Here is a 25,227-nt window from a genome sequence, read left to right as displayed (position 1 = left end):
AGCTTCCAGAGCTGAGTGGGTTCAAAGAAGAAGAGATTCAAAGCAGTTGAAATAAAACTTTGATAAACAATTGAAATGTGAGCGTGACAAAGGAACTGTCTTTATTGCAAAAGGAAATAAATACTGTGCATGAAATGAATTTGTTCCTGTCCCTCATTGTCTTCCTTAGATCTCATCCAGGAATTATTCCCAAAGTCTAAATGTTTGGGAGCAGAGCCAACCTTTAGGGGAACAGTGTCAAAATGTTGAAAACGAATTTTAAAAAATGTGGGGAACAAAGCCAAAACTTTGGGAACTAGATCAAGATGTTGGAACCAAGTCAACATGTTTGGGAACATAGTCAACATGTTTGGGAACAAAGGCCAGATGTTGAAAACAGAGTCAAATTGTGGAGAATAAAGATGAGATATTAGATAAAAAGTCAACATTTTGGGAACAATTTTGAAATGTAAGATGCAATAAAGATGGAAATGTCGAGAAAAAGTTCAAACAAGATTTTGAAAGCCAGAGTTTACCGGACAAATACTGACGGTTCACCGACTGTATCTCGATATGAACAATGGAAAGCAGGATTACTTTTTCCAACAGCTATGCATTAATTATTTTCACCTGCAAACCCCTCCTCCTGTCACTCACTCAGCTCCACACCCTGACAGCAGGAGGAGTCCGAGAGACAGCGGGCTGAAGGAGACGGAGGAGGAGGAGGAGGTGCTGCCTGTGGAGGTGGAGCTTCAGGATCCCTGTGCACCGGTCTCTCACTCACTGACTGACGGAGCGTCTCCGAAGTTTCCCGGCCTCTCGTTCTTCTCCCCGCTGCCCGTTCAGGAGCTCAGCAAACTATTCACCTCCCCCCGGACTGAGCTGCGGACCACAGGGACGCACGGAGAGCAGTGAGGGCTGCAGGAGGAAACTTTCTCCCGGACCTGGTGCTGGAGGAGGAGTAACCCCTGAAACAAAGAGGGGATCTACTGTAGCTGCTCTGACTGACGGCGCACGGGGCTCCATCCTGCAGCAGGAACACCATGGACTGAAACCCTCGGATCTGTCCCTTTTTTCCGGAGTTTGGACTCTCTCACTAACAACACATGAGTGGGATTGACTGCACGCGGGGTTTCCATACAGTAAATCCTCAGGGATTACAATAACGAGGCAATGGATAATTTCTTCACGGAGGTAAGAAGTCTTTCCTGCTCCACTCCTGCAGCACGCTGGGCTCCAACTCTCCATGCAATGTGTTAGACTTTCTCTCCGTATGCTTCCTATAACTAAACTCTAGGATGCTTTGTGTCTATCAAACCATGCATTAGTGAGACTTTTGCTCCAAATCATGCACTTCAAACACATCAAACTTTGAGGTGATCACTTTTTCAGCATCACAACAACAGTGTAAATCCTTATAGTGGTTTATTATCTGCATTCAATTACCATAAAGTGCAATAAAGTGAGTTTAAACTCACCACTGAGCAGCAACAGGTTGTCATCATATGGAAAACTGGAATATGGAAAATGTGATCAACTCATTTAAACTCAATGAGGAGCATAAACTCTGACCTCCTATTGAAATGTAATGATTTTACAGCAGCAAAGGTGCCATAAAGTACTTAATATGAGCAATGAATGGAGAGTAAAACACACACACACACACACACACACACACACACACACACACACACACACACACACACACACACACACACTGTAAGGTATCAGACTGTGGGGGGTTGTAGGGTCCCAGTGGATCTGTGGTATTTCCGCACCTCTTTCCCAGTTCCCTCCATTGGACAAAGTGCTGTAAAGCTATTAATAGAAGCCTGGACAGGAAGCTTCTGATTGGCCGACAAGGACTTAATGAAATGGTTGTGTGATGATGGACAGGTTGGGGTTTGAGTGTCTGTGATCACCTGGGTTTCAGATGATGAGCAGCTTTTGCTTTCATGATTCGACCGGCCTGAAAAGGACCTGTAATCAAACTCAAACTGGAACGATTAGTCCGTTAATAGGTAATGAAGTGCTCGGTAATTGTGAGGATCTGTTTGCTTGTCTTTCTCCTTTGGTTTTGGACTGTTTGTAAGACATTTGAAGACTTCAGTTTGGGGTCAAGGAACCAGCGATGGCCCTTTGGAGTTAAGTGAAGCAATGACTTCTACCTGGTGGTTATGAGATTGCTTATTTCCACAGAAAAGCTCTTGTTTTAACTCGCTGAGAGGATCCTGTGATCCTTCACAGCTGAAACAAGTAGTCTGTTAATAGTTACTCAAGAACCAGAACATAAAGACTGAGCTTTCTGCACCATCTTTCAAGCAGAACTGCAGAATTCTCCTCAGTTTCAACTTCTCCATTGTGAGAGTTGTTCTGCTTTTGTGGTTTTAAACTACATAATGTTAGGTGTTGGTCTGCTGTTGGAAGACCGAGACATTTGAAGACTCTAGTTTGGGGTTTATGAAGTGCTGATGGACATTTAAAGAACATCCCGTGGTTTCACTTTAATAATTGTGAGGTTTTCTCTGCTTTCATCTTGTCCGTTGTGTTGGAAGAACTTTCTGAAGGCTTTCGGTCGGGCTTTAGGAACTGATGATGGACGTTTGAAATGTTCTGATGTTTACTGAGCAAACAAATATACATATTGAATAGAAACAGGTTTTAAAAGGTGTATCTTTATAGGGAGTAAAGAGTGAGTCATGCTGGGATCTTTGGTTGCTGATTATGAAATGGCTTTCTTAAGAAATGCTGTCATCATATCACCTCTGTAAGCTTCATAATATCAGTGTACCTTCTGTGAGTCTAATAGGTGTGTTTTCTCCATAGATTTACTCACGTTTTGTACTTATTGTGCAGATTTGAGGTACTTGTACTTTACTTGAGTATTTTATTTGAATGCCTCTTTAACTCCATGACAAATCAAGGTTTGTACTATTTATATCTTGCAGCTCTATGTACTTTACAAATACATATTTTAGCAGCTTATTCAATTAATAAACTAATCAATAGAGATAATTATTAAGTTTCCAGGAACCTTTTATTAAACCTCTCATTTATTTTGTATATTTTCAGCATTTGGTTGTTTTGCAGTCAACACCTTTAGTACATTTAGCTGATTATACTTACTTTGAGTCACATCTCAAACGCAGGACTTTTATTGAGTACTTTATCAATCTAGTATTAGTACTTTCCCCTCAGTAAAGCATGTGAATACTCTCTCCACTGGTATTGAACCCTTGTAGGTGTGTAAGTCTTCCACGTGTTGTGACTCACGGGTAATAATCTTTCATTGCGGTCGATTTACGACACCAGCCCCCACACCTCTCTGTGACGTATGCAGGTAACGTACACCTGAGTCATACCGGGATATTTCCTGTAGAGACGCCGAGCCTTAATGATATCTGTCTCTCATCTGACAGACCTGAGAGCGATTTAAAACCGGTTCCTCCTCAGGTGGAGGTGTAACGGTTAAACAGCTGATAAAACAACATCCTGCTTCCTGGTTTAGAGATTGCCGCCATCTCATTGGTTCTCATGCATTTTCAAAACCCAGCGAGGCTTTCAGGGTCAAAGGTGGCTGAGCTCACAGGAGAGCTGTGGTAAAACAAACACTGAGGTTTTCCTGCAGCAGAGTTATGATGACTACATCTGGCTGCTGAGCTCCAGTCCCAGGGAAAGAGAAAGAGGGGGGGTGTTTGTGCGAGCCAGACGCAGGCACAACCGTCTCAAATATCGTCCTGCCTTCCTTCATATCTGCCAGCTGATCGAAGCAGAGACAAAGAGCTCAGTCTTTGAGGAAAAGGGCATCTGACGAGCGGTTTGAGCAGAGAGGAGTTTTACTCTGAGGACTCAGAGGAAGACTGTGATGAGGAAGAGCGTCCAGCTTCGAACCGCCCTGCAGATCACTGGGTGACTCCCTGAGTAAATTGACTAAAGAAACCACTCCTCACTGTCTGTGCAAACTCACACACAATGCATCATGGGTAGATTTGATGTCGAGTGCTTTGTGTCTCAAAAAGTTTGGTTTTACCGCCTGCTTCCAACTTAAATATTTCCCACGTTGACATTTAAGGGTTGGTTTGCATCTGTTTTGTTTTTATCCTGACTCATAGTTGTTGTTGTGCAATCCGGACACAGTCAAACCAAAGGAGCCCTACATCTTTTGATAAAATATCAACACTTTTTAAATCGTGAACTCAATGAGAAAAGTATCTTCCAAACTGTTGTTGATGTTTGAATTTCTTTTCCCTAAATTATAACTTTTTCGTCACGTCAGTAAAACTAGGTTTGGTTGTTTTGATGAAATATTAAATAATTACAAATATCAAAGAGAGCTATTGTGCACTCAATTAAATAGCTATCAAACTATTGCCGGTTTCTGAATTTTAATAATGACTTATTTTAGCTATTTTCCAAATTTGCTCTTTTTTATTCTTTGGAAACAAGAAGAACATTGAGTGTGTAAATTGAGTGTAGTGTGTAAATACAAAAAATTCAGTCAATGATTAAGACAGTAAAGCTTTAATCCAGTGCATACAGACTGCATTCATATGCAAATATCTGTGAATAGAGATTAAAATACAATGCTCATTAAAAAAAGTGTCATTTGCAGGACTCAAACACAGTCTCAGTTTCTCTTCTCATCGGTGCTTTCTGATTCCGATCAGTGGAAGTGTAATGAGTCTGAGAGGAACAACTTAAATACAGAGCCGTCTCAGAGGTACACTGTCCCTCACTGCAGAGACAGCAGTGTGGACGGTGACACCTCATTCAGCAGGAGGTTTCTCCTCTCTAATTACCGCTGCAGACACAACAGTCTGAGCGGAGTCAGACTATAAATAGAGTCAGACTGCAGCCTCCATCAGCTGCCGCTCACTCTCTTCTCTCAGGCAGCGGTGTTCCTCTGCAATGAAAATCACCTTCACAGGATATCCTCTTTCCGGGTTTAAATGTGGAAGACACACACACGGACACACAACAAAAAGGGGTTTATTTAGAGTGTGGAGCAGCACAAGTTGGGTACTTTCCCTCCATGTCTTGGCCCTGCCCTTTGGGGGGAAATATCTGCTGTCATTTGACACAGAGGCTGACGTTTTTGGAGCAAAAAATAAGAAAACTTTGCATTTTTTCATCTACAAAAGAGCCCAAATACGATGGTCAGCATGCTAGCAATTAGACAATGTCATTGGAGAGCGCTGATCGGAGTCAAACTGGTGAAATTAGAAGCAATGTTGATCTAATCCTGCAGGCAACTGGCTCAAACCCTTTGGTATTTGTGTATGTCAACACCCATGGCCTCCTGCAGGATGCCATAAATACTGAGGTCCAAAATCAGCCCAATAGGGCGACCATCGGGCATGCAGTGTTTATTTGAATGGTTAAAATAAAGGTAGATATCCACACTAAAGATCTGTCCTCTCTCTTTATCCCCTCCCTCTGACTCCTCACTCATGTATTAATGTGGTTTATGAAACACACCTTCATCTTTGTGTTTCCATCAGTCTGATTTTAAGTTATAGAAATGTGTCCTATACTACATATCCTTTACTGCTCTTTCACATTGAAGTGGTCGAGTAGAAAGCCACCTTTATCGTATGACGGTTCGCTAAAAAGTGAAGTTTTACAGATATTAGAAATCCCTCCATGATCTGAATGGTGGTTACGGCCAGGTTACCACCTCAAATTGGACCCTACCAAAATAAAAGCCTTTGCAGAGTGGAATAACTTCTGGAATTACATTTAAAACCACTCAAACTCTCCCTGAAAGCATCAGCCGCTGCAGGGTGAACAATCCTGGTCTGTGATTGGTTAATATACACTTTGATTCTATCCAGTGAGAGGCAGCGGTGGATCCGTTTGTTTAAAGGTGGTGTGTGTGTGTGTGTGTGTACAGTTGAACCTGCAGATGAAAGGTTACAGGGTTTGTTTTGATTTGAACTGGTGGGTGTGGCTTCACCTGTCCACCAATCAGAGAGCGGGATGGCCTCTCAGGTGTTGCTGTGCAGGGATGTGTGTGTGCCAAGGTGTTCTTCACACACACACTGAAGACACAAAGGAGACTGAGTTTACACAGTTACTTTTACACGTTATTTAGGAACATGTGGCTGATTATAGTTCCACTTCAGTAACATTTCCAATGCAGGACTTAACAAAGTACTTCTAGAGTGTGTTACTTTTACTTAGGTGAAGGGTCTGGATACTTCTTCCAGTACTGCCCAATGGGTTTGAAAGTCCTTGGTTTGGAGCCTGGCAGGAACAGTAGGTTATACAGCTCCAAATTGGCGGATGGTTTTATAATTGATGTGCTATTTTGTTGGAAAATGAAGACAAATGATCTGCAAACATGAAGCGTTACAGCGGCGGAGGTCTTGGCAGTGCGTGCACGGTGCAGAGAGCTTCTTCTTCATGCTTGTTTTAAAGTCCTGCAGACAGGTCTACTTCTACAATACGCCTGTGAGAATCCGTTTCCTGGATCCATAGAGCTAGCTTTGTAGATTCAAGTCCAGGAACGTCGTATTCTTTGTGTGTTCTCGGTGTTTAGAGCTTCAGCTTCATGCTTATTTTAACGTCCTGCAGACAGGTCTACTTCTGACTTGGCCTGGGACAATCTGCAACAACCGTCAACTTTAGTTTTGTAGATTCAAGTCCAGAAAATGTGTACTCTTTCTTTCTTTTCCCTTCTCTCTGCATTTCTCCTTATAAAGCGTAGCAGGCCGATCACAGACGTTAATGGCCTCGCCACAACAAACACGATTTGAAATGGCTTCGTTTTTACGATGATGTGGAGCGTCGGGGCGTCCCTCCCTCTGTGGCTCCTGGCTCGTTTTAAAGCTGAAACCTGACTCCTGTGGAGCGGCCAGCAGGAGCTGAGAGGAATTTAAACAGCTTGCAGATTTGTTGTTTTGTGCACAGAGAACGCCCCCCCCCCCCTGGAGTCGTTGCTCAGTCTGCAGCTTTCTTAGGAGGTTCTTCAGATCACCTTGAGGAGTCTGAGGAATCTGCTTTTCCTCAATAGAGACTGCATGAAGAGGAAGCAGCTGAACTGGGCAAGGCCTCACATTTGGAGATTCACAATATGGCCAAAAGTATCTGGACGTGCAAGTTCAGATGTTACCTGAAGTCGTAGTAAAATACAGCTCGAGAGGCCAGAAAAGAAGGGTTGAAAACATTTGGTCATAAGTTTTGCTTTTACATTTTTAGTTGTCAATATTTAATTCACCTGTGGTATCCTCCAAAAGGATCACAGCTCATTTAACCTTCCATTATTATGACCTTCATCAAGGAGGAGCTGCTGCATGACCTAACAAACGGAGGGCCAGTAAAGTGTCTGCAGAGTCCACTTCAACTCCCAAAATAAAGGAAAGAAAGGCATCAAAAGTGAACAGGACTTCTGGCATCTCTTCACATGAAGTGTCTTTAGGGGTCTCTTCAGGTCACCTTGATGAGGGACCAATCAGAGACTGAGGACTCTGGTTTTTAAGCCCAATAGGGACTCCTGTCTTTGTGGAAAAAAGGCAAAAAATGACGATGCCACCAAAAGAATGAATGTGAATGGGCGTAAAGGTGCATTCTTTACCTTGTAAACTGCTGCAGAAACACAGGGATTATAACCTTTGCAGACCATTTACATGCACTGAAACCTATAGAACACACTGCAGGAGAGGGAGAACCCCAGAAAGGCGTCTTAAAAAAGTAGAAATAATGAATGAGTCTCGAGCAACGTCTGGCTTTCCTGCCTGGTTCCGCTTCATTGAGTTAGTTTTTTTACAGAGTTGCGTACGGGGAGCTGGTCTCTGATTTCCTGCGTCATTTTAATGTTTAGTGAAAAAAGAGAGCCAAGCTTTTTAACTCTGCTGCTGGAATAACACCTTCAGACTCTCTGGACGAGATCCAGCGCCGCCTGCTCTCCATCTTAAAGCTTTCAAACCATATAGTGCGGGCAGGCAGGGGGTGGGGGGGCACTGCGACTGTGGGAAATTACAGAAAGTCTGCCGCTCCAGACCCGGGCCCAGACAGGAAAGCTATTTATTTTTATTCCTTCTCTTTTGGCAGCCGGCTCTGTTTTAAATTGATCATTTTAATAGCTGCAGCCCGGTGGTAAAACCAGGAGTGAGACTCTGGATTTCAGTGGACTCTGACCTCTGACCTCTTCCCAAAGCGCTGCATGATTAGATTTATGACGTATTAAAGGGATCGACAGAAATGTTCGTAAAACCATTTTGATAATAAATTGTTTTATGGCCAAATGGTTCCTGGAAATACGGAGCCAGAAACATTTACTACAAGCTAGAAGCCCCAGATCTACTTTAAAGAGTCCTCTCCTGCTGATGTTCAGGTGTATATCAGTATGTAGAGTCTCTACTTTAAAGAGTCCTCTCCTGCTGATGTTCAGGTGTATATCAGTATGTAGTGTCTCTACTTTAAAGAGTCCTCTCCTGCTGATGTTCAGGTGTATATCAGTATGTAGCGTCTCTACTTTAAAGAGTCCTCTCCTGCTGATGTTCAGGTGTACATCAGTATGTAGAGTCTCTACTTTAAAGAGTCCTCTCCTGCTGATGTTCAGGTGTATATCAGTATGTAGTGTCTCTACTTTAAAGAGTCCTCTCCTGCTGATGTTCAGGTGTATATCAGTATGTAGCGTCTCTACTTTAAAGAGTCCTCTCCTGCTGATGTTCAGGTGTATATCAGTATGTAGCGTCTCTACTTTAAAGAGTCCTCTCCTGCTGATGTTCAGGTGTATATCAGTATGTAGTGTCTCTACTTTAAAGAGTCCTCTCCTGCTGATGTTCAGGTGTATATCAGTATGTAGTGTCTCTACTTTAAAGAGTCCTCTCCTGCTGATGTTCAGGTGTATATCAGTATGTAGTGTCTCTACTTTAAAGAGTCCTCTCCTGCTGATGTTCAGGTGTATATCAGTATGTAGTGTCTCTACTTTAAAGAGTCCTCTCCTGCTGATGTTCAGGTGTATATCAGTATGTAGCGTCTCTACTTTAAAGAGTCCTCTCCTGCTGATGTTCAGGTGTATATCAGTATGTAGAGTCTCTACTTTAAAGAGTCCTCTCCTGCTGATGTTCAGGTGTATATCAGTATGTAGAGTCTCTACTTTAAAGAGTCCTCTCCTGCTGATGTTCAGGTGTATATCAGTATGTAGCGTCTCTACTTTAAAGAGTCCTCTCCTGCTGATGTTCAGGTGTATATCAGTATGTAGCGTCTCTACTTTAAAGAGTCCTCTCCTGCTGATGTTCAGGTGTATATCAGTATGTAGAGTCTCTACTTTAAAGAGTCCTCTCCTGCTGATGTTCAGGTGTATATCAGTATGTAGTGTCTCTACTTTAAAGAGTCCTCTCCTGCTGATGTTCAGGTGTATATCAGTATGTAGCGTCTCTACTTTAAAGAGTCCTCTCCTGCTGATGTTCAGGTGTATATCAGTATGTAGAGTCTCTACTTTAAAGAGTCCTCTCCTGCTGATGTTCAGGTGTATATCAGTATGTAGAGTCTCTACTTTAAAGAGTCCTCTCCTGCTGATGTTCAGGTGTATATCAGTATGTAGCGTCTCTACTTTAAAGAGTCCTCCCCTGCTGATGTTCAGGTGTATATCAGTATGTAGAGTCTCTACTTTAAAGAGTCCTCTCCTGCTGATGTTCAGGTGTATATCAGTATGTAGTGTCTCTACTTTAAAGAGTCCTCTCCTGCTGATGTTCAGGTGTATATCAGTATGTAGTGTCTCTACTTTAAAGAGTCCTCTCCTGCTGATGTTCAGGTGTATATCAGTATGTAGAGTCTCTACTTTAAAGAGTCCTCTCCTGCTGATGTTCAGGTGTATATCAGTATGTAGTGTCTCTACTTTAAAGAGTCCTCTCCTGCTGATGTTCAGGTGTATATCAGTACCGAAACTGGACTGAACCTGAGAGTTTTGATTCTACGAAATGTACCAACAACACACAATGAAGTTGTTGTCATTAAAAATAAATGAATGAAAGAACAGGATGTATGTCTCTGCGATTGAGAACTCTAGAAGAACAGTTTCTGCTTTTATGAAATGGACAGCTTTAAGAAAATAAATGCATGTGACTTCTGACGGGAACAATATGATATGTTTGGCCCTGGAAATATGAGAGAGTGCATACTATCCTTCACTAGTCAGGGCGTTTTTTACTCCCTCTTCTCAGTTTGATCCACAGGTCAGTAAATCATTGATTAATCCGGTCCCTTTTTCTTCCCGCTCTTTCTCTCCCTCCATCCATAACTCCTTGTTGCTTCGCCTCTTCCATCACCTTCCTCTCCCTCCTTCATTTCCTCCTCTGGATTTCCATAAAGCCTTCACTTCCCGCCGGAAGACTCTAAACATTCCTCTGGATCGTAACGCTTCCTAGCCTCTCGCTCCCTCCAACTCCCTGCACATGTTCACGAGGAGCTCTGCAGGAAGCATGCGCAATATATGCGAGCTCCCAGTTACTGGAGATTGCAACGAGGGAGGAGAAGGAGGATGTCAATAGTAGTTTTATAAGTCTTTGAGGAGATCCTTAAGGTCCATTTTCACTGATTTAAAAAGGGTGAAATGTGCTTAAAGGGGCCCTATTCGGCTCTATGTGCTAATGCAGTCGGTTGTTGTGCATGTAAATGGTCTCCAAAGGTTAAAAATCACCTGGAATAAACACATGATCACATGACTCCTTCTGATGTCACTGCAGATCTGCTGAAAGCTTCCAGTTCTGAGACACTCACTCTGCCCACAGAGACAGAGACCAGCTTTAAGATGCTGAACATCACCCAGCGCTCCGGTCCCAGCTGTGTGTGTCTCTCTTTAGTGTCCCCTGGTCTCCAGCTGTGTGCGTCTCTCTTTAGTGTCCCCTGGTCTCCAGCTGTGTGCGTCTCTCTTTAGTGTCCCCTGGTCTCCAGCTGTGTGCGTCTCTCTTTAGTGTCCCCTGGTCTCCAGCTGTGTGCGTCTCTCTTTAGTGTCCCCTGGTCTCCAGCTGTGTGCGTCAGCTCTTTAGTGTCCCCTGGTCTCCAGCTGTGTGCGTCTCTCTTTAGTGTCCCCTGGTCTCCAGCTGTGCGCGTCTCTCTTTAGTGTCCCCTGGTCTTCGTTGTGTTTGGAGCTTCTTGCAGCGTTTGGTTTCTGCAGCTTTTAGTAAACTGCTCATGTTTCCTCTGCTGAGTGTTCTCTAGATGCTGCATGTGTTGAAGAGCTGAGTTTTGATTTGTGTTTCTATATCTGTTGTAAAGTGTTAGCACCTCTCGGCCACCGAAGTTTCACAACCTCTGCAGCACGTTTCCTTTTCAACCTTTGCTTCACATAATGAAAGAACCCCCTCCTATAACAGAGCAGAAAGTGCATTAAGATGATGTTGAACACCGCCACTCCTCCTGTCTGTAACCCTGAGCACATACTCCGTGTGTGCTCTGCAGTAACCTGTACTCGGCAGGAGAGCTCCTTCCTCGGTTCAGTGGCTGCAGATGCAATATTTCATAATCCAGTGGAACAGGTTTACATGTGAGACGCTCTCCTGACACTAATCCCTCAGAGCCCCGCTGCTCCGTGCCCCCCCGCTGCTGAAACGCTCAATTAAAAACAGGAAACCTGAAGTTTTCTAAATCTGACCCTCCTGGATTTATGCTCTCTGACGAGGTGTCACTCAGAGAGCAGGAGGAGGAAGACGAGGGGTTGGGTTTGGATTCATTCTGTTGACCTTACATGACTTTTATTTTGCTTTTCTGCCACAAAAAAGTTGCCAAATGTTGATGAACAAAATAGTTAAAGTTGTGTATAGTCTGCACCAAGCCCGACAAGCCAGACACACAACCTGACAAAAGAAACGAGCAGTTGACGTAACAAGGCTGTTAGGTATGTTGTAGTTTATGATTCACACATACCTGAGGGCAGTTTACACTTGTCACACACACATATACACACACACCTTGCCCACAAAATAACCGTCCAGAAACACCTGGCCCACAAAGCGCTGTCTGGGTTTAATGGAAGCACCTGCAGGAAGGAAGCTGTTCTGGTCTCCAGGAAGGCAGAACCAATCCTCTTTACAGGCACACACGTGTGGGAAGTCTGGTCATACACGTTCATGTAACGCTGTGATCTGTTTCCATGAGAGCTGAGGACGCTGGGGGTCAGAGCATGTTGAACGTGGGGACATGTTTCTCTATCCCTTACTTTTTGGGGTGGCTGTTGGGGTTGAACGGTCAGATGAACCAATCAGAAGGATGGTGGTCCTGCATATTAAAGGGACTCTGGGCAGGAAAGTGAACCTGCTGTCGGTGTGTGAGTGTGAATATTTATCACCTCTGATGGAAGCCTGACGCACAGCTGTATGCATGTGGGTGTGAATGCTGGCTTGTGTTTGTTTAAAGAGCTTTGATTGGTTGCCAAGTGTAACAAAGCCGCTCTATAATCAGAATGAGATCCAAAGTACTTTTTGTATCCCGTGGGGAAATGGGGTTTTGTGACAGTTGCTAGATTTTAGAATACAATCCAATTAAGATAGATAGCATCCTTAACATTTGCATACAGAAATGTTCCAAGTCGTCTCTTTTCTGGTTGGGCTGAAGTTGGGCTGAAGTTGGGCTGAAGTTGGGCTGAAGTTGGGCTGAAGTTGGGCATGGTACTTCTCTTAGGGACACCAGGTGTAGGGTCTGGAGTCGGGCTATAGCGGTATGGATCTCTGGTTGGCAGAGGGGGGCGTGTAATGAGTCACAACAATGGCATTCATGCAGTAAATATGCAGCGCAGTCTGTTCATTTCAAACGGTTCGTCTGTGACTTAAGTACAAATTATGTTGAAGACAAAATCTGGATTTACTCAGGAGTTCTTCATCAGATCTGAAAGGTTTGCCTGAGACCTGCTCTCTTGGAAGAAGAGGTTTAGTCGGAAGTCTTTACCGTCCCGCTGTAGCTGCTCGTACTGAAGACTGCTTTTAATGACCTTAACACAAAGCTGGACCGTGCGTAAAAAAGTCAACTTCTCCAGTGAACCGAAGAGTGAAGAGACGCCAAACATCGGGATTCTAAACCACGACGGACATCAGTCATTGTCTCCGAAACATGCCGCTCTGTTTCTGATCTGGGAGAGAGGTAGGAGGGGGGTTATCTGATCCTGGACTCTGTTGACAGCAGCTTCCTGGAAACCCCCGTCCACACACACACACACACACACACACACACACACACACACACACACACACACACACACACACACACACACACACACACACACACACACACACACACACACACACACTCAACATAAAACAACACATAAAAGTGCAGGCTGGACACAACCCGAAGAAACTGGACCTCCGTTTCCAGTAACGACCTGCTGCTGGTACCGTGCCGGAGTGCTTCTCCTCAGAGTGGCTCATCACACTAGTTATGAAAAAAGTTCCTCACATTTAACGAGCAGATAGATGTTTTATTAGCACACCATGGAGCCAAAAAGGCAATCAGAACATCGCCTCTCTTTCAGAGTCATGCCTGATTCATGGAGTCCATTAACGCTTAGTGCCGCTTCAATGCTCAAGATGACGATATATTTTAAGATAAGAGCTTTTGAACGTATCCGCTGCAGGAAGTGCATCTGCTTAAGAGGATTTACAGGAAGTACTGATGGTGTTGCAGTAAAAAAAAGTCAAGACACCTTGGGGTAAAACCCAGCCAAGAATGGACAGTTTTGGAAGATGTTCATCTCCCGGTTTTGTAGCATTTCCACGTCTGTGTATGGTTCTACGTACCCGTCAAACACAACTATTACAGACCAGTTGATTCAACGTGAACCGTTCAGGTCAACACGTACAGTCTGAGGAGTTCTCCTGATCGTGGAACCTCGTCTACACTGAATACAAGGAACTTTAGATGAGGGTAAAAGTCCAGAACAGCCACCACATAGACCTCGTTGTGTCTACTTATAAGATCTCAATCACATAATGAAGTCATAACCAAATCTAGACGCCCACTGCATAGTCCCGGCTTGCCGTGAATAGTATTTCGTCATCCAAGCATGAGGTCAATTTACAACGTGGTAATATCTGAGCTCTTAAAGAGGGATTTACTGAGGGACTCTTTAAATGAGATGCATTTAGCCGTCGTGTGGCCGTTACGAGGAGTTGAGGGATGACTAAACGGTTTGCTTTTGTTTGGTTGCTGGCTCAAACTGGGGATTCCTTTAGCTTGACTAATTATTCTCGCCTTTACGCCACGGCCATCCATAAAATCCAGCTGCAATTATAGATCATATTTGTTCTATGTTGTCCAATATTCAGCTTTATGCTTCAGTCTAGTGTGTCTTTAGCATGTTCTTTGCTAATTGGTTCCTCTAAAAATGTCTCTCCATGCTAGTTGCGTCCCACGTTAAAGTGTCCTTGATCAGGACTCAATAATTAGTGGCACATCATTTCTGACCTCTCCTTGGAAATGTGTCCATAATGAGGCTCCCAGAGGACACTGACCTCATGAGACTGTGGTGTTTTAAACATTCCTGTGATTAAATACACACGTTTACACGTCCACTGCAAAGTAATTCTCCTCTATTTCCACTCTCGCCTCGCCACTTAACCCCGGCCACGCCGCCAGAGTTATAAGGCTGTCTCCGCGAGAGCACTCAGTCACATAACACTTCTGAAAAGAAACCATAAAGTCATTAAAGGACGTTTGAGGCGTGTCCCAGAATCAGGCCTTTCTCACACTTTATCGGGAGGAAATAGCGGAAGCCAGAATACACACGGTTATCTCTGCAGTTTAGACTGTCAAGCTGCTTCAGAGGGAGTTTCTACCTGAACATCAAGGCCGGTTTCCGAGACTCAGATCTGTGGGATTAGAGGAAAATCTCACTTTGATTGAATGTAGGACGTGGCGTGCTGGAAAAGTTGGTGTAATGTTTACCTGAAGAACGTTCAATATCCATTTAGCTGATGTTACCTGACGTGACTCTGCCTAGAGTTGATTTTGGCGTGCCGACTCAGACAAAATAATGAAACTCTAACTATAGAGTCAGTGGAAAGCTGTAATTGTGAAGCAGAGACAGGAAGTGTTGTGTTTATGAAGCTCTGAGCAGAGAGGCTGAGCAAACAGTGATTTAAACCCCTGCAGTAATGGAGCCTTTTCACAATAAAAGCCTCCCATTTTATTTAGAAGCTGCCGTGTTAGGATTGCACTTTAAAGAGTCCTCTCCTGCTGATGTTCAGCTGTATATCAGTATGTAGAGTCTCTACTTTAAAGAGTCCTCTCCTGCTGATGTTCAGGAATCAGTATGTAGTGTCTCTACTTTAAAGAGTCCTCTCCTGCTGATGTTCAGGAATCAGTATGTAGTGTCTCTACTTTAAAGAGTCCTCTCCTGCTGATGTTCAGGTGTATATCAGTATGTAGAGTCTCTACTTTAAAGAGTCCTCTCCTGCTGATGTTCAGGTGTATATCAGTATGTAGTGTCTCTACTTTAAAGAGTCCTCTCTTGCTGATGTTCAGGTGTATATCAGTATGTAGAGTCTCTACTTTAAAGAGTCCTCTCCTGCTGATGTTCAGGTGTATATCAGTATGTAGTGTCTCTACTTTAAAGAGTCCTCTCCTGCTGATGTTCAGGTGTATATCAGTATGTAGAGTCTCTACTTTAAAGAGTCCTCTCCTGCTGATGTTCAGGTGTATATCAGTATGTAGTGTCTCTACTTTAAAGAGTCCTCTCCTGCTGATGTTCAGGTGTATATCAGTATGTAGAGTCTCTACTTTAAAGAGTCCTCTCCTGCTGATGTTCAGGTGTATATCAGTATGTAGAGTCTCTGCTTTAAAGAGTCCTCTCCTGCTGATGTTCAGGTGTATATCAGTATGTAGTGTCTCTACTTTAAAGAGTCCTCTCCTGCTGATGTTCAGGTGTATATCAGTATGTAGTGTCTCTACTTTAAAGAGTCCTCTCCTGCTGATGTTCAGGTGTATATCAGTATGTAGAGTCTCTACTTTAAAGAGTCCTCTCCTGCTGATGTTCAGGTGTATATCAGTATGTAGTGTCTCTACTTTAAAGAGTCCTCTCCTGCTGATGTTCAGGTGTATATCAGTATGTAGCGTCTCTACTTTAAAGAGTCCTCTCCTGCTGATGTTCAGGTGTATATCAGTATGTAGTCTCTACTTTAAAGAGTCCTCTCCTGCTTAAAGAGTTACTCACTGTATAAAAATTGAACTTTACACTTTAAGAGCCGTTGTTGAAACAAGACCCAAACCTACTTACATGTGTCACCACTTTCCCCGCCGTGAAACAGTTCCAGGTCACGCTGAAATACTGCTTTAATCAGTGTGTTTCTCAGGGAGAAATGCCCTTTCTACAACAAGGCGTCTGTTGTTTGTCCCAGAAGAAAGGCGGAGAGGGGAACACTGTATTTATATTCTGCCCGTTCCCTGCAAATCCAACACTAGGCCACCACAGCTGGGCAACACATGGCAGCGCTGGCCTCTCAGCTGCCAGCCTGAACACACACACACACACACACACACACACACACACACACACACACACACACACACACACACACACACACACACACACTGACACAATGTCCTTCATGTACACATCCTCAGCTCATGCATGTAACTGTGTGTGCACAGACTTTTTCACCACACTTGTTTTCACACATTTGTGCAAACAAGTGTGTGAAAACAAGAGTGTGATGTCTTAAACACACTCTCTTATGCACACTGACTTCTGCACACACACACACACACACACACACACACACACACACACACACACACACACACACACACACACACACACACACACACACACACACACACACACTTTAGTATATCTCAGGTGACGACAGGAACCCGTAGCAAAACCGTGCAATGAAAAGACAGACAGGAAATATTCAAGCTTTGAAGTCTTTCTGAGATGTTCCCTTTTAGTTACTCTTAATGATGTCATATTGTATTCCCTCTTTGATCGATAGTGGCTTGTGTTGGACCCTTAATTGTATGTTGTTTGCTGAATGAATGGATGTAATATATCGAATGATTTCCCTCCAGTCTTAACATTCAGAACTAGTGGTGGAACCCTGCCAATCCCACCAGGAGCAGTTTGGGGTTGAGTATCTTGTCCAAGGATACATGTTTGGAGACCTGTTGACTGCACTGACTGGGATTGAACCCGCAAACCTCTGATTATACAACGACCTCAGAGCCACAGTCACACCAGCACAGTTGAGCGTGAGCTGCAGAAAGTTCTGCAAGCTTCGGATTGAATCCTGCTCTCCATGTGAGTTTGATTGGGCTTGTTTGCTGCAGACAGCGGCGGAACTACGCTTGTGGTGACTGGTGATTCACAGACGGGACATTTGCTCTACCTGAAACTAGTTGTACTGCATGCTGTTTGCTCTCTCTGATTATTGCCCTACTTTATTTCTCTTTAAGTATGTGGGGTTGTTTGAGGAGCCTGGTACTTAAGATGCTGCAGCTATTGTGCAAACAGGAAAAACAGCCATTTTTAATAAGAGAATAGTTCACAGTCCATCGTGCAGCGAGCCCGCCATTGATCTTTCTTTGACTCCCAACCAGGAACATATTGTGGCTTTATTTAATCAAGAGCTGGATTTCCTGTGGTCTGGCTTCATAAAGTCTGGAGAGGACAATCAGTGTGTTTTATAAGCAGGAGTAGATATTCAGCAGTGGGGTAAACACATGGTGGTGTGTTTGTGAGGGTGGATTTGTAATTAGGTGGTCCATTCTCTTCTTTCAGTCTCTTTTTTAGGCCCCACAAAAAAATGCCTGACCTAAAAATGGCAGACAATAACCCCCGTTGCCCTTCTTTTCTGTGGATGCTGCAGGTTTGACTCAATGATGAGAAAACAAGGAAGCTGCCCAGCAAGCATAACTGAGATTACAGCCTGCGCTTGTGGCATTCGCAGTCGCTTTGTTCTGCAAACTAAAAACAGCTGGAGAGCGCCTCCTCGTTCAGAAAACAAATGCAAAAAGAGCTTTTTATTTTTAGGCATCCACGATTAGTGGACTGGAGTCGGGCCTGTACACAGGTCCAGTCCAAAACAACAGGGAAGGAGTTTATTGCAATGGTTATACTGGTTTTATTACATGGTTTGAGATCCAAACTGGCAACCTTATGGCTTTCTCTAAGCTTTGTCCAGAGGTGGAAGAAGTACTCAGATCTAGTACTTGAGTAAAGTAGAAGTACTCAGGTCTTGTACCTGAGTAAAGTAAAAGTACTCAGATCTAGTACTTGAGTAAAGTAGAAGTACTCAGATCTAGTACTTGAGTAAAGTAGAAGTACTCAGGTCTTGTACTTGAATAAAGTAGAAGTACTCAGATCTAGTACTTGAGTAAAGTAGAAGTACTCAGATCTTGTACTTGAGTAAAGTAGAAGTACTCAGATCTTGTACTTGAGTAAAGTAGAAGTACTCAGGTCTTGCACTTGAGTAAAGTAGAAGTACTCAGGTCTTGTACTTGAGTAAAGTAGAAGTACTCAGATCTTGTACTTGAGTAAAGTAGAAGTACTCAGGTCTTGTACTTGAGTAAAGTAGAAGTACTCAGATCTTGTACTTGATTAAAGTAGAAGTACTCAGATCTTGTACTTGAGTAAAGTAGAAGTACTCAGATATTGTACTTCAGTAAAGTAGAAGTACTCAGATCTTGTACTTGAGTAAAGTAGAAGTACTCAGGTCTTGTACTTGAGTAAAGTAGAAGTACTCAGGTCTTGTACTTGAGTAAAGTAGAAGTACTCAGATCTTGTACTTGAGTAAAGTAGAAGTACTCAGATCTTGTACTTGAGTAAAGTAGAAGTACTCAGGTCTTGTACTTGAGTAAAGTAGAAGTACTCAGGTCTTGTACTTGAGTAAAGTAGAAGTACTCAGGTCTTGTACTTGAGTAAAGTAGAAGTACTCAGATCTAGTACTTGAGTAAAGTAGAAGTACTCAGGTCTTGTACTTGAATAAAGTAGAAGTACTCAGATCTAGTACTTGAGTAAAGTAGAAGTACTCAGATCTTGTACTTGAGTAAAGTAGAAGTACTCAGATCTTGTACTTGAGTAAAGTAGAAGTACTCAGGTCTTGCACTTGAGTAAAGTAGAAGTACTCAGGTCTTGTACTTGAGTAAAGTAGAAGTACTCAGATCTTGTACTTGAGTAAAGTAGAAGTACTCAGGTCTTGTACTTGAGTAAAGTAGAAGTACTCAGATCTTGTACTTGATTAAAGTAGAAGTACTCAGATCTTGTACTTGAGTAAAGTAGAAGTACTCAGATATTGTACTTCAGTAAAGTAGAAGTACTCAGATCTTGTACTTGAGTAAAGTAGAAGTACTCAGGTCTTGTACTTGAGTAAAGTAGAAGTACTCAGGTCTTGTACTTGAGTAAAGTAGAAGTACTCAGATCTTGTACTTGAGTAAAGTAGAAGTACTCAGATCTTGTACTTGAGTAAAGTAGAAGTACTCAGGTCTTGTACTTGAGTAAAGTAGAAGTACTCAGGTCTTGTACTTGAGTAAAGTAGAAGTACTCAGGTCTTGTACTTGAGTAAAGTAGAAGTACTCAGGTCTTGTACTTGAGTAAAGTAGAAGTACTCAGGTCTTGTACTTGAGTAAAGTAGAAGTACTCAGGTCTTGTACTTGAGTAAAGTAGAAGTACTCAGGTCTTGTACTTGAGTAAAAGTAGAAGTACTCAGATCTTGTACTTGAGTAAAGTAGAAGTACTCAGATCTTGTACTTGAGTAAAGTAGAAGTACTCAGATCTTGTACTTGAGTAAAGTAGAAGTACTCAGGTCTTGTACTTGAGTAAAGTAGAAGTACTCAGGTCTTGTACTTGAGTAAAGTAGAAGTACTCAGGTCTTGTACTTGAGTAAAGTAGAAGTACTCAGGTCTTGTACTTGAGTAAAGTAGAAGTACTCAGGTCTTGTACTTGAGTAAAGTAGAAGTACTCAGGTCTTGTTCTTGAGTAAAAGTAGAAGTACTCAGATCTTGTACTTGAGTAAAGTAGAAGTACTCAGGTCTTGTACTTGAGTAAAGTAGAAGTACTCAGGTCTTGTACTTGAGTAAAGTAGAAGTACTCAGATCTTGTACTTGAGTAAAGTAGAAGTACTCAGGTCTTGTACTTGAGTAAAGTAGAAGTACTCAGGTCTTGTACTTGAGTAAAGTAGAAGTACTCAGGTCTTGTACTTGAGTAAAGTAGAAGTACTCAGGTCTTGTACTTGAGTAAAGTAGAAGTACTCAGGTCTTGTACTTGAGTAAAGTAGAAGTACTCAGGTCTTGTACTTGAGTAAAGTAGAAGTACTCAGATCTTGTACTTGAGTAAAGTAGAAGTACTCAGGTCTTGTTCTTGAGTAAAGTAGAAGTACTCAGGTCTTGTACTTGAGTAAAGTAGAAGTACTCAGGTCTTGTACTTGAGTAAAGTAGAAGTACCAGAGTGTAGGAATACTCTGTCACAGTGAAAGTATTCTAAATGTTCCTCCAGTGAAAGTAGAAAGTACTCTCCTCTAAATGTACTTAAAGTAGCGACAGTAAAAGTAGTCATTGTCTGATTGGTCCATTTCAGAATGATATCTCTGGTGTGTTTGTCTCTCCTGAGTGCTGAATGATAATGATGGGGTGATAATCCAGAATAGCCGTCACGTGGATAAACATCTGAAGCAGGAAGCGGTCGACAAAACCATGACAGGAAAAGCAAGTTAGAATTTCTCCACTTCAAAGCTGTTTGTTTTCAAAGGACTTCTCCAAATCTCTTTTGAACAAGTTCATCTCTCTTGCATGCACAGGATAAGCGTGTTTATGTTCTGGTTGGGGGGTTGAAAATGTGTTTACCCCTTTGTTGCTTCATGTGGCTGTGTGGAAATGGGAACCCAAAGCACCTCTTCAGCAGTCAGTAGCTCGGCCAGGTGCCGGCTCTGCTGATGGAATAACGAGCCAATGAAAAGAACATTTAGACTTATTTTGTTTAAGAAAAAGTGAAGGTGTGAAAAGTCCCAGCGTGCAGGTGAGTCTTGGATCTGATCAAATAGTTTGAGCTCTCTTGCTCGCTTTCAGAATACTTGAACTATAGAATAACTACAAATGTGTTAAAACAAAGTGCAACCTCAAAGAGTGGGTCGGAAAAATGACCTTTCCCTGCTCTTTTTGCAGTAAAATAAGGGAGTATTTGCAGTAAAATAAGGGAGTATTTGCAGTAAAATAAGGGAGTATTTGCAGTAAAATAAGGGAGTATTTGCAGTAAAATAAGGGAGTATTTGCAGTAAAATAAGGGAGTTTTTGCAGTAAAATAAGGGAGTATTTGCAGTAAAATAAGGGAGTATTTGCAGTAAAATAAGGGAGTATTTGCAGTAAAATAAGGGAGTTTTTGCAGTAAAATAAGGGAGTATTTGCAGTAAAATAAGGGAGTATTTGCAGTAAAATAAGGGAGTTTTGCAGTAAAATAAGGGAGTATTTGCAGCTTTTTTAGATGCAGGAAAACCCGCTTTATGGCAAAAGACTCTTTTCCCATTGCAAGTCGACAAGTGCCCCTTTTTCTTCCTGCTGTGTCATGTTCAACGTCACAACTGTGCCTGAAAGCAGGGTTAGTCACCAGTGAGTCCGGTTTCTATTTCCTACTTATTTAGTGTCTTTCAGGCTCTTGAGCTGTGACTGTTGGAGCAGTGGAGTGCAGAGAAACATGGTTTCGTTTATTTCTTTGTGTCAAGTTTTAATGAAGTGTATTTTACGGCCATTGCACGGTAACCAGGGTCCAATTCCTTGATTTGATTCCTCATATATTCACTTCAACGGTTGCCTCAAAGCATAACATAAGACAAAAGGCGAAAATGTGTGAGTGAGTGTCATGTTTCTGGACCTGGAGTTGATGATTTACCCTTGACCTGGGAATGAATGCTGATTGTAACCTCTCCCACTGAACACAAAAGCCAGATGTTGGTGGGTGTTGGGGTGTTTTTGTCCAATGGGAAAGGTGCAACTTAAAGTCAAGCAAATGCAATATGGGTTCTGAAACAGCATGGACTTGTTAACTGGTTTTGGATGCATTTTGGTCGTGCATGTCCTTGAAAGGAGCCTCAGTGAAGCCTTGAAAATGAGTAGAAGTATTTTCAATCTGAAGGGGGAGTATATACTGCCCTGTTTTCTCCATTGAACAACACATAAAGGCTGTGTTGTCAGCCCGTACTGTAGGCTGACAGTAAGTAGAGCATGTTAACAACCCCAGAAGCAGCTATAAGCACAAACACCTGTTTCCTCCATCACAACCAAACTCTCCCGATCGAGTATTCAGGGGCACTCGGTACATTCCAGCATTTCCAACATGCCTGACTTTAAACACACATTTGGTTTTGTGTTTTCTCCTCATGGATTGATTCATAGCACATTGTTAGTGTGAGTATTTCAGCCTGCTATTACACAGTAGTGGTTGGCTTAGCCTGCTACTTATTCACATGCTATTTATTCACACGCTCACAGCCTCCCATCATAATTCCAGTCTTCCCATGGGAAAGATTCACAGTTATGTCCATTCAGATGTTTTCATGTGACATACAGGAACCAAAGTAGAACACGGACGAACGTAATGCCAGACATGTCAGAAGGGATTAACCCATTTCACGTACTTTGAATAGAGGCTGAGTCATAAACATTATCCAGGGTGTCATCGGCGTAGAGGGTGATCCCGGCGAGTTTCCGGAACAACATAATGAGGGCTGTTGATTATTTAACGGGACACGGTGACTCAGACGGACTCATTGTCAGGAGGAGCAGCAGGACAATCGCTCGCTGTCATCAGGACCTCATCGCTCCGATGGATTCATAATTCCAGGTGTGTTTGTTGAGGGAAAGATAAACGAGGGGTTTTGTTTGCTCATCGGCCGACAACAGTCATTATCACATGTGCCCCTTTTTAAATGTTCTATAGTTTCCATTGTATTATCAATTGAGTTTGTCATGTACTTTTGCAAAGTACAGCTGCTTTCTGGGGAAGACTCCATTTCATGTAATGTTTGTTACTCTAGTGTTTTAATGATAAGGGATCTCAAAACAGAGACATTTTTAAAGCTGGAAGCAAATCAAATGTAATCTAATTAAGATAACAACAAATAAAACAGCCTTCCTTTTTCTTATTTCCATTTTTTATTTGTCATTCAAAGACGATATTAATAGAAGGTGTAAATAATCGTCACTAAATCTCTATTTTCAATTCAATTAAGGTACACAATTTGATATAATCAGAGGATTTATTGAAATGTAAACGCTGCAAAACACAACTGTAATGATCGTTCATCTCTCTCTGTTTTATGATGTTGCCTATCTGCTTTAACTTCTGTTGTTACTGATAGTATTTAGGATGTAAACGTCCTTAGGGGCAGTGTAAATCCTCAAATGCTGTTTAACAGTTTTACGTTGGAGTTAAATTATGATGTCGTTCAAGTTGTTTTGAACTGACGAGACGAATGGTATTTAGCATGATGAATAACGACACAGGGTCAGAGGGTAGTTGTCTTGATGTTCACACTACTGGCAGTCACATGGAGTGGTAAACAACAATAACAACACTTCCTTTGTAGAGACAACAGTTTCCCCGGGGGATTTCTTAGCTTATGGAACATCAAGGTCAAAGTCATGTGGTCGAGCGGTGACACCTCACACACCCTGATGAGTCAGACGGATCCTACAGGTGAATCCAGAAAGACTTGAATCAGACGGGTTCAGACACATTCAGGTTCAGGAGAAGAGCAGATGATTGAGCAGTTAGAGACAGCTCTGCATTAATACAACTATGTCTTCAAAATTGAGACAGACTTTCTGGGAATTTGTTCCTGAAAAGTTGCTGTTTTGGAAGGAACTGGCGAATCAATTGAGGCTTTAACTTAACTCCTTCAGGGGGTTGTGTGTTGATGCGTGGTTCAGAATTGGTGGAGAAAACAACCTGTTTGATGCAGATGAGAAAGTAAACGCTCCTGCGGGGATAATGAGGGTTTGGGACTGTAGTGAAACTGTTATGAGAGCCGTTACGCATGGCAGGCATCAGCTCACAGAAAGTCACATTTAGTTTGTAATGTAGACTCAAGTCATTTAGACTCTGCTGGAGTACAAAACTCTGCAAATTACACAAGATATTTCTTCCTGTCATTGCGAAACTCTGTTTCAGGATATCATGAAACTGAATCTGCACTGGGAATCTCTTCACTACTGCAGCTTTGCAGTTCTGTCAAAAACACTTGGCTTTTCAGATTGTCTTCTTTCCATTGCAACATGCTGCTCTTACATCAGTCATGCAATCTCTCCCGCTGATCCTGACGCATCCATTCTTGTTATAAATGTAAGAATATTTAAAAGATTGACTCATTAAGAATGTGGCCTTTGCTGTGTCATGTAGCGCCTCTGTTTGCTAGATGTGTCGATAGCCCTAACCATCAAAAACTTCTAAAGTTAGACCTCGTGGTTCATGGTCTTTAGATGGAGTACCAACAGGAAGGCAGGTCGATGGAACAGTAAACAAACGTCAATAGCGTCCATGAGTTAGTGTGGGTTTGCTTACATAAAGCACCCCCGCCTTTTGTCTGATTTCCAGTCTTCTTGTTCTCAGTCTCCTTGTGTGCACATCCCCTGGCGGTTTGATTGTCATCCAACTTGAAAAAAAAGAAGAAATTTGAAAGTCTCTCCCGAGTCAGCTGCTCGCTCACATGGATCCACCCTACAGCTGCTCTCCAGATCCAGAACTACATGCCTTTTAATTATCCACTCAGCAGCTGAGGAGGATCCTGAGAGCTTCATCTCCCAAAACTGGAGAGTGTCTCTGAAGTTTGCAGAATGCAGCGTGGGAAAGAGTTACACTTCCATTTGTTAAGGCATGTTTTTACTAGAGTAATGCACTGATGATGAATTTCTGTAGTGGACCCTGAAGGCATCATCTCCCTGGTTCCCTCCAAAAGCAGCCAATAGTATTCCCCATTGGATTGATAGCAGAAAATGAGATCTTTGCCAAATGCATGTTTATGGTACGTGCATGTTTTCTGCAGAAAGATCATCTCAACAGATATATTCCACTTTCATAATGGTGCATTGAAGCCTAAGAGCAATCATCAGAGACAAAAAGAAGCTAGCAATATGCAAACTGCAGCAGGGTCACATGACTTCAGGTCACCACCGCTAAGCTAAAGGCGGCTAATGACCTTTAGTCGTCTCATTTAGGCACTTGTTTGCAACGGCTGTTCTTAAATTTCCCAGTCTGGGTATTTACTGCATATTTAATGTGGTAGAATTAAAATCTCTTCAGCTTGTGTAAACCACATACAGGCAACA

General features: G+C 42.6%; 1 protein-coding gene across 2 annotated transcripts in view; it reads left to right on the top strand.

The window, feature by feature from the left end:
• The first annotated feature begins 776 nt into the window (after positions 1–776).
• Positions 777–25,227, top strand: part of myo10 (myosin X) — a 107,203-nt gene continuing 82,752 nt past the window's right edge. Inside the window, exon 1 of one of the 2 annotated variants that reach the window (XM_063886277.1) lies at positions 777–1,173. In XM_063886277.1, the coding sequence (XP_063742347.1) occupies positions 1,153–1,173 (21 nt within the window). In that variant the 5' untranslated portion in view covers positions 777–1,152. Of the gene's footprint in view, positions 1,174–22,708; positions 22,745–25,227 lie in introns of those variants that run through there. The other variant, XM_063886278.1, reaches the window with a different exon arrangement.

The sequence above is a fragment of the Eleginops maclovinus genome, chromosome 6 (genome assembly GCF_036324505.1).
Source record: "Eleginops maclovinus isolate JMC-PN-2008 ecotype Puerto Natales chromosome 6, JC_Emac_rtc_rv5, whole genome shotgun sequence".
In the NCBI taxonomy this organism is placed as follows: domain Eukaryota; kingdom Metazoa; phylum Chordata; class Actinopteri; order Perciformes; family Eleginopidae; genus Eleginops; species Eleginops maclovinus.
The sequence above is the reverse complement of the archived record's forward strand: the minus strand, read 5'-3'. Positions and strand labels throughout refer to the sequence as shown.